The 18,936-nt window shown below is 38.3% G+C and overlaps 1 protein-coding gene across 1 annotated transcript in view; it reads right to left on the reverse strand.

Moving 5' to 3' along the window:
* Window positions 1-18,936, reverse strand: part of SHC3 (SHC adaptor protein 3) — a 52,285-nt gene that overhangs the window by 8,285 nt on the left and 25,064 nt on the right. The window contains exons 3-7 of the mRNA XM_042864986.1: window positions 10,745-10,808; window positions 8,595-8,714; window positions 5,366-5,419; window positions 2,356-2,407; window positions 339-465 (exon numbers count right to left, since the gene is read on the reverse strand). Of these exons, the coding sequence (XP_042720920.1) occupies window positions 339-465; window positions 2,356-2,407; window positions 5,366-5,419; window positions 8,595-8,714; window positions 10,745-10,808 (417 nt within the window). The remainder of the gene's footprint in view (window positions 1-338; window positions 466-2,355; window positions 2,408-5,365; window positions 5,420-8,594; window positions 8,715-10,744; window positions 10,809-18,936) is intronic.

Below are 18,936 nucleotides of genomic sequence, written 5' to 3' on the forward strand. Positions count from 1 at the left end.
AGCAACTCTAGTTCACTTTATCTAAATTGAATATGAGAGTAACAACAATAAGGAAAAGTCACAAATTACACTCACTTTTAGCCATCCAGTTCTGCATATAAACAGAGAATACATGATCATTTTAGTAACTGTACTATGGAATCCAGATTTACTGCATTCTTTTAAAATGGTTGTGTTCTTTTCATATTAAATAGGCAAACCTGATTTGCAATTTAGCAGAACTCTCTTTCTGAAGCATGTAAATCCTTTTCCTCTTCAGCAATTTTTTTCTACAGCACATTTTAATAAATAAATATGAAGTAGTAGATTCCTTAGCAATCTTCTGTAATCATACTCACCTATCATGGAAAGTAGGTATCTTAGAGGGGCACTGCAAGTATTGCTTAAATCGAAGCTCAAATGCTTGCCCAATGGTGCTGATGACATCCTGGGCAAGGCCATCACAGCATTCCAGTATATGACAAGCTACATGAAAAAGATTAACACATGGAAGCTGTTACTTATGTTAGAGTACATGCAGTACAGCAGGGATATGCAGTGCAGCAGGGATTCGCTGACCTGTGACAAAGCATCTCCATGTCAGGCATAGTTGCCCTATTCACGGTATGTGTATTTCAGTAAACCCTAAAGCAAGCACAGTGAACTTCAAACAATGGAATATTTAACGGTTAAATAAAATTGCTGTAGCTTATGTCTGTAATAGATGAGAGCACAAATCAGTTCCACAATGTTAACAGGTCCATAAAGACTGTGAACCTCATAAAAACTCATCTGTAATTACCTCAAAATAACAAGCTGCAAGAAAATTCTGAGGTTTAAGTTGAGCTTATAAAGACATTAGTAAATATTAATAACAACACCAACTATAAAATATTTAACCACTCCATAATTTGTTTTCACTAATATTATCCCACTTTAGTTTTATCCCAGACTCCCATGACTACAGTGTTGGAATGGAAGGATAAAGGCTTTTTAGGAAGGACAGGCAGGGGAGGTGAAGCAGAGATGTCACATTCTATGTCAGTGACAAGCTGGAGCACACTGAGTTCTGTCCAGGGATGAACGAGGAGCTGACAAGAGTTCATGGGTAAGGATTAAAAGGAAGAAAGGATTGCTAACATTATATTGGGGGCCTGCTATAGGCCACCTGGCCAGGAGAAGCAAGCAAATGAAGCCTTCTACTAACAGACAGTTAACCTCTCATTCACACAACCTTGTCTTCATGGGGGACTTCAACAACTCTGATATCTTTTGGAGGGACAGAAGGATATAAGCAATCCAGGAGATCTCCTAGAATGTGTTGATGGTAAGGTTGTTTTCCAAGTGATAAAGGAACCAAAACAGAGATGTGCTAAGCTGCACCTCGCTCCTGTCAATAAGAAGAAGCATGTGGGGTATGTGAAGCTCAAAGGCAGCCTTGGCTGCAGTGACCGTGAAATTCAAGACTTCAAGATTCTTAGAACAGTAAGGAGAGCACACAACAAGCTCAATACCCTGGACTTCAGCTGAGCAGGCTTGGCCTTTTCAAGGGTCTGCTTGGTAAGTACTGTGGGGTAGAACCCTCAAGGGAAGAAGCAACCAAGAAAGCTGGCTAATATGGACCACTTTGGACATGCTTTGGAGCTAGTCTTTTTCCTCTATGAATCTATGATAATAAATAGATTCTCAGGTACGTTATACAATATTCTGAATCTAGTATTAAGACCTATGATGCTTTCTGCATTACAAGCAGGAATGTTTTATGTATCCATTATTACACACTGTAACTCACACTTTTTTTAATTTGCTATTATATTTGAGACTGTACCAGATCTCAGTCTTTGAACACAATCAGCAACAGGTTCCCTATTCCTGACTTTTCACTGACAGTGAAATAGAACCTGGAATCTGCATTAATAAAACTTCACAGAGAAAGAAGATTTACAGCCTCCAGCAAGCTGGTTCAAAAGCTCACACTTAGTAAAAATATCTGATTCTACCAGGAAGAATAAGTCATGAATTGAGCTCTGACAGATTCAGCCTCCTAATCACAAGAGTTAATCAAGATGCTTCTTGCATCTTGATTGAGGCAGCTGTTGACTAGAAGCTTGTGCAGACTGGCTTTTGATTTAAAAGATGAAGAAAATTTGAGTGAAATTTAGAAATGAACGACAGAAAAGGCCTTTTCCAGGTTTCAGAAACACCTTGCATATGGATGTTCTTTATTGCTATACAATTGTTCCATTACTCTGTCCAAGCCAATGTTTTATTGGGCTACGTTTATTTTTTTCAGGGAGCAAAAAAGTCTGAATTACATCATAAATAGTCCATGTTTCTCCAGGGAAAATAGATGCCAAACAGACATTTCTAACTTACCTCTCCGATTAACAGGATCCTTAGCTACGTATGCAACATAGTCAGTTGTATCCTGAAAAAAAGTTAGCGACATTGAATGCAAAAAATTTGCACAGGTTAAATCAAATTATCACAGTCCAGAGTACATATTCCTGGGAGTATGGGCTCAATATGACATGTTATGCACAACTTAAAATGAATAAAAACACTTACATGTTTTGGTACGATGGTCTATTCCAGCATAACTTAAAAATCTCTTTCAAGGTCCTGGAAAATCAATTAAACAAATCTAGTAGAATGATGTGGATAAGGCCTAATTTAGAGGTGAATAGAAATGTCAAGTCCTCATCTTTCAAGTACCCAGAGAGTTTTTTTCAAAATACAAATAAGCAATGGGGTCTGTGACAGAAAAAGCAGAACTGATGGCCCTCAAAAATATTGAGCAGTGTAGTTCATTCATGGGTAATAAGAAGATGTATTTACATTACTGGCTAAGCATCACTACTAAGGTCTGACTCATTGCAAAGAGAAATATTGCAAATATGAGATGGTATTCAAACAGTTCTACAAGACCAAGGAACACTCTTCTGCTGGATATATTTTCAGTTATGAAGGTAATTAACACTTAGAGAGTAGAAGGAAAGTTGCAAAGCTAATAGCTAGGAAAAACGTGTGGCAGAAAGCCTGAGTAGAAAAAACGGATAGGTCGAGGAGTAGTGGCAAACCCACTTCTGAATAAATCAAACTTCAAAATTCACTATAAGGGAAGTATTCCCTGGAGTAGTTCAGGCACAGATCTCAGCTTCTCACATTTTGTGCAGTATAGCCATTATGCCTACATCTGAAATCTTATACAATGAGATGAGTGTATGGACTAGGACTCAACTGTGATTTGTGGATGAGGTCTGTTGACACCAACCTTCAACCAAGTGGACACAATTAAGGGGCTGATTAAAGTTCTGTCTGAATTCCTTACAGGTGGGTTAATAAAGCAGTACCTTGCATCACATACCCAACATTCGCCTTCTCTCCTGTGCTCTTGGCACAAAGGAACCACCAGCAGTTGTCACGGGGTTATCCCTAGATATAAGTCCGTGATAGGGAGGGCACAGGCCCCAGGAAAAAAGATTTTAAAAAAGAAGGAAACTTAACAGTTTGCCACACGACCCGCCCCCCCCCCCCCCCCCCCCCCCCCCCGGCTGCGTGAGCTCTGGGAGAGGGAGAAGGGCAGAGAACTAGCAGGTAGTTTTAATTGAGAAGGCACATTGGCAACGATCTGAGGAGGAACGGTAATTTACTAAATTAACCAAATCAAACAAAACGAGAGTGACAAGAGCACTGAAAGTGTGAGTCAAACCAAGACGGTGCGAGAGAAACACGCGGCTGACTGCAGCCGGAAAGAGAGGCAGCCCCCGCGGTTCTCCGGAGCTCCACCTCACTTCCTCTTCCCGAAAGGTCCTCAAGGGATGCCGCCCCTCTCCTCCCATCAGGATGCCCATAAAAGGCAGAAAACGGGACCAGAACATTAACTCTTTAACTGCCGCTGGTCCACATGATGTTCTGATGCGGAATACTGACAACAAAAAATCACCGAACCACAACATTTATGAAGCAGCTTTTGATTTAAAGTCTAGCCACCTGAGATGAGCCTGCACAGTGTCACACCTACCCATTCCACCTCCAGGATGACATCATATGAGTGGTCATACTGAGAAAGTAACATCACAATTTCGCTGTCTCTCAAAGGCTCTCTTCACGCCATACCTTTCGATTTCTCTGCTAGCTCACTGACTCACAGCAGTATAATTTTCTCTTCAAAACATTTAGAAGAGCCTGTGTACTCCAAATTCATTCGCTACTGCTTTTCTCCTCTTCTCTGGTAAATCACTCTATCAGTGGGCAGTGTGCAACTTAGCTTTTGGGATGGCAGATGGGGAGCAAAGAATCTTCTTATAGAGGCAGAGATCTGTGCTAATCACTCCTCTGCCTACTTCAGTAATTGTTCATTTGCAGCATCCATTGCAATCTGTTGTATTTGAAAGCTGCTGTTAATCCATTTTTTGTTCCTCAGATTATTATGACATGGTGTCCTTTTCCCTTCTGGAACTTAACTGAGTTCAGCAGAGCTATTCAAAGATTGATGTTTGCCCTTATGTTTACCAAGGACAGTAAAATGCACAGGGGAAATGCCACCAGTCTTCAACTTAACAGCTTAACTGAGAAATAGCTTACAAAGGCAGGCTGTAAGTCACCTTACTGTACTCTGTGACAGATAAGATAATATGACAGAGCAAAAAGTAGGTTCATACAATTAGTCTAGGCTTAAATGATCTCATATTCCTAAGGTTATGAAGAAAGCACTGTCCTGTTTTACAGTTCTTTTGCTTCTTTGTAAAGGAGAAATACTTTTAGAGCACATTTATTATGCCTTTGGATGGGCCACTCATAAAGACAGGATAAAGCACAACCAGAGTTTGTCCTTCGATCTAAAATGAATCAAATGTGTAGGTGTATCTAAAAACTTAGCAAAATTACAAAGAAAGATCTAGCCTTTTCTGAAAGCCAGTCTTCAAACTGCTTGTGTGTAATGAGTATACATGGAGGCAGTACTTAATGCACTCTTCATTGTATTCTTCAAGACAAAAAGGAAAAAAACCTATACATATACCTGCAACATAACTGTATGTTACTGCAAAGACGACAAAATAAAAAACATTTGGGATGAAAATTCACACAATACCCATTTGCTTATCCTACAATGAAAAATGGAGCTCCACTTACCAGTTTTTATATGAATGTTTGCAGCCCTTGATACTTTTCCTTTCAGTCATTCAAAGAGCAGGATTTGTGACTGCCTGACATTAGTTTCCCTCAAAAAGAGTTTGATGGCAACAATCAAGAAGAATTCATGAAACAAGAAGCAGGAGCTAAGGTGGTTGTATTTTTCTTTCAGAAAGCTATACAATAAATTTTGTCACACGGTTCTCGAAGCATTATCTGTGTGGGAGAAAGCTTAAAAATAAATGCTTACCGGGTCACCTCCAGATGCAAAAGAGATAGACTGCATATGGTGATTTGCTATGATCTGTGTCAAAAGATCAAAAGAATGAAGTGCAAGTCAGGATTTTTTCACAGTTCACCCCTTTTTGGGGGTGAAAATCCAAAACCGCAATCAAAATAAACTGTGTTATATCTACAAAGGAGTGCACCTGTAACATGAGAATGTAAACAAACTCAAGGATGAATGTATTCATTCTGATATTCTTTAGAACCTGGCAGGACACAGCAAAATTGTTAAATGTTCTTAGAACTCCAGTAATTCATATGGATTTCTCATACAGAGTCCACATGAGAATTTTTAATCTGCTAAAGTTCGCTTTCTTTATCACAGTTAATAATGAATGAAGCAAAGGGTCCCCTTCATCAAAATACTTTCCTGCTAATACCATGATGGTGAAATTGATGACATCATGCCAACCTGCACACCAGCTCAAGTTCCTAATATTCCTTCCAATAGCTCTGTATTGTTTTATGTTGCAAACATAAATGTTTGCAATATGCAAATGGGATTTTCAATCTAGCTGCAATCTAGCATCATGGTAAAATTTCAGGCATACCCCAGGGCTTTGAAATGACTAAATTCAATTTGCTTATGTACAGTCTGAACTAACAAGATATTTCTCTGAAGAGATGAATTGTAGTGAACCTCTAATACGAGGATAACAGTTCTGCTGCACTGCTGTCCTGAGATTTAACTTATTATTCTTTTAATAATAAAATCATGTAAGAACCACGAAAGAAAAGGTTATTTGAGAGAAAATTTCTCTTGGTCATTTTATTCATAGAATTCATACCAAAGTATTCATCTGTTTTAGGACAGGCCTCTTACTCAGTGCCTTGGACATTTCAATCCCTCACTTGGAGAGGGAACCATAAATTTAAGAAAACTGTTTTGGGGTTTTTTTTTTGGAGGGGGAGGGGAGCAGGTAGAGGAGGGAAGGGAAGAATGACTCAGTAGAAAAAATTCTGTGATGTCTTTATTCATCCTGAATTTTAAAGATCTAAAAGAATTAGCAACCATCCTTCCTTAAAAAGAAAACTTCATCAAGTCAGATAGAATCAACACAGACAACTCAAAGTGTTTATTTCATACATAGAACATTACCTTTGTAATACTCTTCCACAGCAGCCTCAGGATTTGTCCTTAATTTTTAAGTTTTCAATGCAGAACCACCACTCTGTATTCAGCAGTGAGAATTTCCATATCTTTTTTTTCCATAAAAAGGGAGTGAACTTAGCAATGAAAGTGAACTAATAGATATTTTCTGCACCTTTGGTATTGTGCAAACATCTCATTCTTCAGCATTAAAAAGAAAAATTAAGATTGCCTCAAAAAATATTTTTTCAAATTTTAAGGAAATGTAAGACTTCTATTTTTTTTTTCTTTCCAAATTCCATAGTTAAACATTTTAGATTAGTTTGAGGCAAACTAAATTTTTTCCCCAAATACAAAATATTGAAAGGAGTGTCAGATAATTGGTATCTTGCCCTAATTTAAATGAAGGAGTTTATTCTGCTTGGCAAATTGTTTGGAAAAACCTCAGCTTACCCAGATCTGCACTTTAAACAAATAAAATGAAACAAAAGAAAACAAAAAGGTTCCGTATGCCTCTGCTTAGCATGATCACAACATTCTTGTGCAGGGACATAAGCCACTGCTTGCCTGCCACCCAAGAGCCTGCAACATCTTTTTTTCTTTCATTTCACCTCCTCTGGGAAAAAGATGCCCAGAGCCATATTCCTGGGTGAAGCCTCCAAGGGCAGAGCCATGCTTATTTTAAAGTCAAATGCTCAGCACAAACAAGAGGCAATAGTTTAATTGGATCTCTGAGAAACCAGATGTTTCTCAGACTGGGAGCATCCAGAACAATAATGATCTGGGAGAAACAGTTTTGTCAACTCCTTTTTTTGTTTGTTTTTCAGCTCACTGGTTATCACTTCATCACAGAATCACAGAATGGCCAGGGTTGGAAGGGACCTCAGGGATCATGAATCTCCAACCTCCCTGCACATGCAGGGCCACCAAACTCCCCATTCTATGCTAGATCAGGCTCATCACTCACAGAGAAAAATCAAAGCATTTGGGGGAGGATCCTTTTCAGGGATATAACATTTAATTGCATTTCTACTCTGATGTCGGCTGAAAACAAAATCACTTTCAGGGTCTGGCACTTTTTAAATAGATGTAGTATATTATAAATAGGTAAATAGATGTAATATAAATAGATCAAGTTCCTATGCTTCTGACTGTGGGCAACTGGCCTAATGAAAAACATCTCTTTATCTATTGCATAATAAGGCTCCAAAATACTGCAAGCAACCATAACACTGCACTCATAGTCTCAGTGCTCGTTGTAGAAGATTACAATGCTTTTGAAATGGAGGATAAGAATCACTGAAAATATAATCAGTGAAAATATAATAATGAACAGCAGGTTTTTTATCACACAATGTGTATATTCATTTTCTTCTGTAATCCTGATGCTCTTGAAGCCAGCAAAAAAAATTTTTTCCCCCATCTGGGCAGAAAGTTGTGTGCCTTCTCACAGTATGAGGCTCCCTGCAAATAGCATAGCAGTGACTACACAAGCCTGACTGCTTTCTCTATACTCTGAGCAAGAATTTTTCTCATCTCATTCATAATTCACAGACCAATGCAGTAATTCTCCAAAGTCTGTAGGGTACCTTCAGCACAGAGAAGAAGAAATGGGCTGCCTGAAAAAGTCTGCCTAGTCTTTTGAAAAGACTGGCATTTCACTGCACTGCAAAATGCCTCCAGCTATATTTTTAGCAGCACTTTAGAAACAGATTGCCCTTCAAGGCTCTAAGACAGAAGAATGAAAAAAAAAAAAATCAGGGTTGCACATTCTGTCCTTTAGTCACCTACTCCAGATGCACCTCTCTGAACACTCTGAATGCTTGTAATTGTGCCTAACAAGAACTCCTATAGCCAGTAACCGCCTTTTCAAATTACAGGTCCCTTAAGAGCAAAACCTCAAGCATGGTAAGGAGAAAATCAAATCTGTGTTGAATGCTGCAGCATAATATGACTCCTAATATGATTTATATTCTATTTTCATTCACTTTATTAACAATGTTGAGTAATTACACCTTAAGCCAGTATTTTGGTAGATTAGAAATAACTGCACACTGGGCTGTTTGCCAAAAGACTCACAAATTAATATCGTTCTTATACTCACCTGTTTCATATCAGGAGTCATAAGGTTTAAGCTTGCAGTAGAAATATTCAGCATTATGCTCATTCCTGCAAACTGAAGATTGCTCTTTCCCAAGATGCTGGACAGAACTTTGTTCGGTGTCTGTTGGGGGAGGAAAAGCATATTTTTGCTCCATTTACTTGGGTGACCTTTCTTGTAGATAGGGTTATCCCAAACAATAAAACTTCTAAAAAGCTGCTAAGCTTTGAAAGATCACTTCATCAGAACAGCTATTTTCCTCTCTATGAGATAGTATACTATGAGATAGTATCTCGTTTATACTACTACTACTAATAGTGATTACAAGTTAGGTAGGTATACCCTGATGCCTGATCAAAGTGTAACCTGAGGGGTTACCTCAGAGCATTTACATAGGTCACAGACTTCCCACTTCTGGCAGCTCATACAGCTGTCTTGTCTAGGTTGATGCAGCCTGAAAAGCAGGCTGCCCTGCAGAAACAGCAGACCAAGCCATGCACTCACTGCAGATATACAGCTGCACATGCATGTTGGTAATGAGATTATGAAAGCAGAGCTGTGACTGAAGGCAGTGTTCCTCTGCCAATGTATCTGAGATACAGTGCCTGCAAGGCTGGTAAGCTTTGTCTCTACCACACTGGCCAATCTTGTACTCCTCCTTAAAGCTTAAATTCATTGCTAACTTTTTCCTTTCAGTTTGATTGATTAAAAACACACTGACTACTTATTACTTGCATGCAACATCTGTGCTCCATGGGTTTTAATTCATATTGTTACAGAGACAGTATTTTCACAAGAAGCTTTCTAAAACAAGCTCTTCTAACTATTCTTCTTTCTTTTTTAAACCCTTCCCAGCTAATGCCTGATGATCCCCACTTAACGGTGCCACTGTCCTCAAGAAGCCTCCTTAACCAGATCAGTAACCAGTAGAGGCAAAACCATGGAAGTTACACCCTGACAACAGATAACTTGTCTTTAACGTTTTGCTGATATTCTGTTGCTGGGCAAAATTTCTTCTCCACCAGTAGATTTATTTTAAGAACAGTACTTCATTTTCACAACTAATAAGTGACAGTACTCCTAAACATAGTAATAGTGTCTCACTAGGCGTGCAAGACTCCTACATTTTGTATGATAGAACACTTACAAAAAAGGCATTTTGCCTTTTTTGGTTTAAAAATCAAGGCTGGAGAACCTAACACTGCCAATGAGATAAATTTCCTGGAGAAGACAAGAATCACAACTTCAATTCTGAGACAATTTCCAATTATGCTGTCACAGATGTGGTTCCATTGCGTTATTTTGGGAACATTACCTATTGCAGAAGCAGAATTCAGTCTCTCTATTCTGTGGGAACTGCAAAGATGGCCAGGCAGTGGCAAGCAGGCAGACCTCACTTTCACCTGCCTGTTCTTCTGCATCCAGAAACACACACAACAGTTACAGTTAATTTCATTCTGCACTCTCTCCCTGAGGCTTAGCGTTGAATCCCAACTTTGCTCATGGGCGTGTAGAAGAGCGTATGGTGCTGCAGGGGCCAAGCTGAGGCCTCCTCCATTCCTTGTTTGCAGATCCTAATTCGCACTACACATAAGAATCAAAGTATAGTAATCAGTGCGCTAGGCCAATGTTGCTCAGGGAAGAGCATGTGAAACAGGAAATTGCTGGGCACATTCTTTCAATTTCCAGTAACTAGCAATTTCCAAACCCTTTAAATGTCATCAGAAGAGCTATGCTCCTTAAACAGATCTAGTCACTTTCAAAATAATGTATACTTTTGAACTCTTCAGTAGTTTCCAGTATGGATTTTCACAATTCGCTCATGTATTGAATGAAAAGGCATCCCATTTTGTTTGGTTTTAGCCTTTCACCTGCAAATCTACAAAAGAAAACACACACACACAAATGGAGTTTCTACAGTAGGAACAAGCTTCAGTCTGTTTCTGAGATGTACTCCTACTTCAAGATTCCTGTAAAAGAAGATTCTGACAAAGAGAGAGAAGCAGCATACAGTATGTAAGAAGAGCAAATACTTTAAATACATAATGATCTGCAATTCTCAAAGCTGTTTTAAGTTTCCTGCCTGCTGTGCTGGTCTCCTTGGTGTGAACTAGGAAAAAACAGTCAACTTCACTACAAGAAGGGAAGAATACCTTTCGTTTCTTGGAGGCTCCTTTGGCACCAGGTACAGCTTCACAAACACGACTGATTGCTTCCCTGAAAAGGCAGAAAAAAGGTTTATGGCAAATGAACATGTGGGTTTCTTCATTGTACTTCTGAAATGCACTAGAGAAGACAGAATCTCTGTTCACATGTGAGGACAGTTAGCGAGTCAGTGAGCTCTCCTCATCAGTAACAGACCCACTATTCTGATTTAGACTACTTCAGAGTAAAGCAGAAGGCAACAAGCAGCCCAGCATTAATGCAAGGAAAAATACTTTGAAAACTGCAAAGGATAAAAGTGTTTCCTCACACTACAAAAAATATCTTTCATCGCTTTAAATTACAATATTTATTTTAATACTTTCTTCCACTTCTCATTCCTGTATCTTACTAGGCCACGAGGAATCAGAACACAATACATGCATTTAATTAACATTGCTTTACACCTTTATTTGAATACTTTCCTGTAAAACAAGGGTTAGTAACAATTCTTTATCTCACTACATACTTCTTCAGACACAGCAAAACCACCTTTTTGGCTTTAGACAATATCAGAAACCTGCAATATTCTTGGTAATACACATGGTGTACAAAGTATGTTTTGACACAATTTGAATTGATAATATATTCAATATGAGCTAAGTAATTTATTCATGATATTTTTGCTATTGTAATCAAAATTAGTGCCCTACACACTTTTCCTCTGTTTTCTTCATTCTTCGCACCATATACAACATTCAGTGAAAGAAAATCACATTGAAAGTGAATTTGAATGAGGAGAGTAACCATGTATTACTAATTTTTTTTCAAATTGTACAGCAACAACAAATCCTTTATTTACTTTCGGTACTTAACAAAAGATTACAAAAATGGTCAATCATCTGGCTGTTGTTTAAAATGTGCTACTGTGCATATCCAGACATTCCTGTGACAATTATCTACAGTGCTAACTGTACTATTAATAGACCTGCACCACTGACACTGCAATATAGAATTGTTGCATGGAGTCCAGTAAAGCTGATTCCAACTCTTGTTTATTTAAATATAAATTGGGAATAATAGCTCATTGTCTCTAGACCTAAAATCTTGCAAAAAGTGTGTATTTTATGCCAAAAATATATAGAATGAAATGCAATTAACTGTGAAATAAAGAACAGTCAAAATACTCAAAGCATAGAAACACAATCTTGATAAGAATAAGTATTATTTTAATTTTGTGCCATATACAGGATGTTTTTTCAACAACACATTAAGTGAACGCATAGGATCAACGAGAGAGTCTGGAGAGAAACATCATATATGTTTCATCATTCAATACGTAATAGCTGAGCAAATGTTGCAGATTTACCTATACGTACTCAGTAATTAATATATAGTTGTGTCTGGGTTGGTTTTACTTAGGGCAGGCCAAAGTTCAAGTAATCTGAAAAAACTGCATGTTTTTTGGGAGGAGGGTAAGGGAGTAACAGGCCTTGCAGCAGGTTTAAAGTCCTGCCACTCTGAAGCAAGATTTAATGAAACAAATAATCAAAAAGCTTTCAGATCCTTTCTTCAGGTCTAGAGGAGAGCTTGTTTTTTCTCCCATCTACATCTGCTCATCTAATAAAATTGCCTCTCGCTACAAATTCTGCCTTGTCTATGTCCTTATACCATCACAGCTACAATAGCAGCCCATTTCACAGTACAGTGCCCCATTCCTACATTCAAAACAGCACTTCTTCGAACCCAAACAAATCTTTTAGTTAAAGCAGCTACTAGAAGGTAAAAAAGTTTGTTTAAATAAGCAGCTCTGATATGTCTTAGAAATAGAGCACACAAGCATCACAAATGCTTATTGCCATGAGATACTCAGACATAGGTTATTTCTGAAAATGTAATGACGAAAATAAATTTTCTTCTTCTCTGTCAGAAAAGATTTTCCTAGTATTACAAAACCAGCAGACATTATTTTATACAGAGGTCTTTATCTTGTCACTGAACTCAACATTGTTGTTTTCCACCTCCTTCTTAAACTGCACTGCACCCTTTGAAGGCAACGTGGCAGGAAGCCCAAGACTCCTGCCAAGGAGAGAGTTGTCCTTCCCCCACTGCAAACTGCTGTCAAAGATGCACCACCCGAACTTCATCCTCTTTGTCCCCATCCCTACTGTTATCAGTGGCACAACGGACATAGTAAGATCCCTCATACATTTTGCATATTACAAAAAGGCTTTGCATTTTAGATTCAGTGTGCTTGTGCTTTAAATTTGTCCATAATTTCCTTTCTCTTCCTATTGCCTCCCTCATTTTCTATCTTTTGCAGCAGTGTGAAGTGAGCAGGAAGAAAAGGAAATTTTCTGGCCTGGCCAAAACTGTTTACAAGTATGTAGTTTTTCTGGCGCAGGGTTGCGGTTTGTAATATTTCTAGTACTGCCTTTTGTATTTGGCATCTCCAAGTTAGCAGGCATAAAGCACGTAACTCAACAGATCGATCTGACTCAAGGACCCTTCTTGATCAAAACCATGGCTTGATTGTGAGACAGAAAATGAACCAGCTCTAGAAGGGCTGGGGACAGCAGGACAGCCTTGGTTTCTGTGGCTCTGCTGAGAGAGCACAGAACAGCGGAAAAGCCATGGCACACATCCTCCTATTCAATAACAAAGCACTATAGATTTTCCTGTAACAGCCCTTCCTTTCAGTAAAATACTAGTTTTACTGAACTCAGCGTTCCCAAATGCGGTGAATGCTGGAAGTGGAAAGAAGACCTGAGAAAGGTGACAGCACATTGAGATGCATGTCAGGTAAGCAGGTAATTTGAACTGAAATTTGACAATTTGTATTAAGCCCATTTTTAAAAACACTGTGAATACTAAATCTACTCAAACAATTGCAAGGTTTGAGTTAATGCTTTTGGTGAAAATACTGGGAACTTCAGGAAATATATTATTAAATAAATTGCTATATGCCATTTTAATCACTGGGCAGAGGCTAACACCAGAATTAATCTGGATATCTTCTAAAATTAGTGACTGTGCTATCTGCATGCGGAACCAAATGCTGAGTTCCGAATCTGTCCAAGGGTATTTCCTATTCTGCAGATGGTCATACTGTGGAGTCACTTTCTTGGCACAAAACTTGTTTTGCATTTTGAAAATACTTTCAACATGCAAATATATCCAGTGAAAAATTACCAGTGTGCATTTCCCCAGACTGACATATTCTACCTTGAAATGACTCAACATCTCTCTCAGAAAAAAAAAAAAAAAAAAGACATTTTATACTGCTATTTTGTTTCATTAAAAAGGCTAATGCCCTAATATTTTTCATTGCTTTTCTCTGACAGTCATACAAAATAGCCCAGTCAGGAAGCTCAATTTATTCCTCTATTAAACAGCACCATATGAAAATACCTTTCTTTCCCATGATTTAAATGATTTTTTTTTTTTTTTTTTTTTGGCTGAGATGCTGAACCTTATTGTTGCTGTTTATAATTAATACAATTTAATTGAGTAAAAAAAAACCCCAAACACAACAATTCTGGAAATCATATTTCAGGGAAATTATAGCACATAAAATTGAGCAGATTTTTCAACATATGTGGAAGAAGAATAACCATCTCCAGTATTAAGACTAGCAACTTTGACTGGCTTTTAGTCTGAAATATTTTTTATGACTAGACTAATAAACTACCAATATTCTCTCATTAATTTCATCTAGAATCTTTTAATTCCCAGCTTTATAATTGCCACCTCCAAAGGCTAGGGCTGCACAAGTTTAAAATTAGACATCAAAAGATGGGACATTTTTAATGCAAGCATAACATATCTTTGAGAACTGTACTCAAGGATCCCAGTTATGTCTTCACAGTGTTACATTCCAGTCTTCTTTCAATAATTTGTAAATCTGATGTACGTATCCACCAAGGAGATACCAAGTCTATGCTAAATATAAAAATAACTTGCTTCTGGAAGAAAAAAATAACAGAGAGCAAAGAGCACTCTCAGAAATCTGTTTAATAATTGAAATATTACTTGTTTGTTTGCAAAACAGGTAAAATGACTGAGTGCTGCCTAAAGTAGCATAGGGGACATGCACAGACTCTGAAGACTAGACCAAGACATTACAGTTTACAGAACTTTAATTGCCAACAGACATAACAGGTGATGTAAGACTGAAAAAGCAGCTAATGAAAACAGGGTGGAGAATGCAAAACACAGAGCAGGGTTCAGGCACAGGGTGGATACCACAACTCATAGTGTGGGGAGCACCCCCTGGGGATCCACAGAACACAACTGCTGCTCTGATGTGTCACTGGTCACAGGTGGCACAAAGGCAGCAGGGTCCGGTTGAGTGAGATCAGGCTGGCAGTCATCTGGTAAGTAAGGAGCAAGCTATTTGCCCTTCTTTTTCCTTCAGTATGTTTCTTGAAATTGAATCTTTTTACCTGTTGAAGATCCACGATGAGAAAATGAAAGAAAGCTGGCCAAATTCATTTTTGTTACACTGGATAAAATTCATATGATAGTAACACTGTCTTCAGCAACCATTACAGTACAGAATGTCGTACACAGAATGCAACCTATCCAGTGGTAATTCGGGCAGGGCAACATGGCTGTTATTTTAGTTCACCTACATCTTCACTGTGAGACTAACATTAATTTGCTAACAGAAGCTTTTTTATGGTTTTAATGTAAAAAAATAAATAAATGTAGTCCCTCCATTTGCCTTATGACAGCATACGTAATCTAACTTTAAGGGACATTTGAGGCAATTTTAATGCCATCTTTATCTTCTTATCACATTTCAGAAACTTGCTCTGTTCCATTCATCACTAGCAGAGATATTCAACTGCTTTTGATGGTATCTCCCAAGACAGTGGTTCTGAACAGTGCCCTGGTTTTTAGAAAGGCACAGTGAAAACTGTTAGTCCACCCACCTTATCACTTCATTCTGCATGCACACACAGTAAGCTTAGCACATAGAAAACTGCAGTAACCATTGTAATTTTTAACTTACAGTTTTGTCAAATGTATGTTACCAACAGGTGACACCAAAAAGCCTGCTGAGAATATGGTCATAAGCAATTGAATATTGCTTTGTCTCTGATAATCTTGGTCCAAAATCTGGGGTATCTTTCAAAGAGGAAAGCTCTTGAAATAGTTTACAGCTTTGGGGATATAAAGTAGAGATATAAAAAACCTTGATTCTGAATGCGTACCCACCAAAACCTTTCCTTTTGCACAACCTCCCATCAGGAATAAGACCAAAAAAAAAAAAAAAAAAAAAAAAAAAAAAAAAAAAAAAAAAAAAAAAGAGAAGAAGAAGAAGAAAGAAAAAAGAGAAAAAGATGTACTTGGAGGCTTAAACTGTTAGATAGATAGCTCCAATCCTTTCACCTTTGTGATCTCCAGGCCTTCTTCCATTCAGCCTGGTCTCTTGCTGTTTATTCTGGTAGTTGTCAGGGAGAGGGACAGGATCTGGATAGGGATCAAAATAACCTCCAGACTGAGTCCAGCCAGGTCATTTAGTATAGCATCCTCTCAAAAAAACAGCCTGTAGCAGACATTTCAAAGGAAGGCATAGTAAGCCTTACAAAAATAAAATTTAAAAAATTGATCTAAAGAATATTTTCCTTTACTCCTAATTGGTTTAACATCTAAAACAGGACTTTGGAAATAAAAAAGGAGTCTTGGAAGATATTATTAGAATATAAACATTCTAACATCGTGCTTTCATGCAATCATGCAATCTCATAAGATTTATGACATTTTACAAATATACAAGATGTATCTGCCTAAAAGGTCTATCTGATGTTGATGAACTGTCTGGTATGACAAGACATGTCACATAAAAGGCATAAATTTCTCTGTGTAATCAGACCACTCGGTGCTATTAATAAAATTTGAGAGTATGCTAAGACACTCTGCTATAACTGTAACTGCTTCCTTGAACGTTTAGCTTCAGATTCTTCAGCTTTCCAATTCTCTGAGGGCTCTTTCTCATGAAGGCAAGTGGAGAGGGAGAACTCAATTAATTACTCTCACTCAGGCTTTGCATTGCCATGCATTAGTCAAATGAATCCAAAAAACAGTTAACATTTTTCCCCAGAAGCTAACACATCCTAATGAAAGATATAAATATTAGGCATACAAAACCCTTTTTATTCTAGTCTGCTTCCGTGCTACTGACAGCTAAACAAGCAAATGTAAGTTATTCCCTGACATATTCAGCAGCTTCAGCCATCAGTGCCTCACTTAATGACCTGTTGTCTGAATTATGAGGATGACTCCATCCACCTCCAGGAGTACTGCTTCCTGGTAAAGAGGCAGTGGCCAGCAACCTTCCTTCCCAGGGCTTTGGCCCCAAGGTAAGTGTGCCCATGGAAAGCAGACCATTGCTGTTCCCAGCTCTGCCCTGTGGAGCCACGTACCCAGGATGCTGTGCTCTGTTTTCATGTAAACTAGTCCTTCCCTACTGCCCCACACCCAGAGCCCACACAGCAAAAAGCAGGGGCAGACGACATGCACCTTCTACACCAGAGGGCTTGATATCAAGAAAGCTGGGCTCAGAACTCTCTGAAGATGATATGTGGTACCTATAGTCATCCGAAATCTGAGAAGAAAACTCTGTAGTGGCATTCCTTTGGCATTCCTCACGAAGCACGTCGAGCAGCTTGACAAGAAAGCCTACGCTCTCAGAGTTCAGGTTCTATATTTAAATAGTTAAGATATACATATGCAGTACTTTGGCATATATATTCACTACTTTTCAAGAGCACATAGTTATATGCTAATGTTCCTTTGGGAATGCTAAGTGGTATTCAGGGTGGTCAAGTGCCCACCTACTTCTTCCCTTTTTTCACCATCAGCTTCATCATGGAAGCGTTTGACTCACTTTCATTAACTTTTCTCCAATTTGGAAGATTTCCACTGCTTATTGGACCACAGTGAACCGCTTTTTAAAAACAATGTATGTGGAATCTGAGGAAAACGTCCCTGCATGTTTTGAGGTAAAAGATAAAAGCATTCTATTGTGACTCCAGTACATCTCATAAGGCAAAATCATTGAGGCAGAAAATAAAAATATTCTATTATGTCCCCAGTGCAGAATTATTGAGGAAAAATAATACTGTTCACCCAATAAAGCTGAAATGGAAAGTTTTAGAATTATCATTTGTGGATTCCTTTTGCTAAACTTAGTTTATATTAGTTCTTAAACTAATGTACTAGTCCCTATTGCTAGACAAACCAACCTATATCACTATCCATCCTCTGAAAACACAGTGGAAGCATCTTCCTTTCCAGTGTCTTCAGTCATTTTTCACTGATGCTTGTTGATAGCGAATTTCTGAAACAACAAATATGTTTGAAGGAAACACTTCATGAACCAAATTTTATTCATGTGGTTATTGAACTAACTCAGAAGCATGGATTTGCATTCTTACCCCTTCAAGAGATTGGGATATTGTCATAAATGAGTTAGATTTTCACTCTTAATGAAGATGGGGTCATGCCCCAGATATGTAGAGGAATCTCTTTCAAACCATTCAGCATTGCATAGCTGCAGAGAAGATAAGAGTATGGATTTCGGTTCAGTGCTAGTATGAAATACTTTGCACCCCTGTTCTACTTGTTATTGATACTGCATGCCATTTATTTACTATGCAATGTGTTTTGCACTGCAAAGACAGGCATGGTTTTCTGAAGTGTATGCAGTAATCCAATTGCATTTGCTTAGGTAGCTTACAGTACGATAAAAAACACATGGCGTTGTAGCCCAGATATTGCTGTACAATAAACAGTGCATGCAACATTATTCTAATTCAATCCAGTGCACAACTATGCTCATGCACATAACAAGCAGTGAAGACTCATTACACTGTAACAGGTTTAACAATAAGCTTACAAATACTAGATGAATTGCAAACTCCTTACCTGATCTTTGCTTTCTAAAAAGCCTGAAGGAACAAATGCTGGGGTCACAAAAGCTCAAGAACACAGTGCACCTTTCTCTGTTGATGGTGACAGATTTCAGATGAATGACTTCTTGACACCTGCACCTGTTAGCTGAGCATTCTTGCCTTTAACTCCGCTTTTTTCCTCCTCTAGTTTTAAAATTAAATGCTTCTGTTCATCTTGTTCCTTAAGAAAGTCATTGTCACGGAGTTGACCAGATCAATCTATGTCCGTGACAGGGGCGACA

The sequence above is a fragment of the Lagopus leucura genome, unplaced genomic scaffold, assembly GCF_019238085.1.
Source record: "Lagopus leucura isolate 7727_CA_CO unplaced genomic scaffold, USGS_WTPT01 Super-Scaffold_774, whole genome shotgun sequence".
In the NCBI taxonomy this organism is placed as follows: domain Eukaryota; kingdom Metazoa; phylum Chordata; class Aves; order Galliformes; family Phasianidae; genus Lagopus; species Lagopus leucura.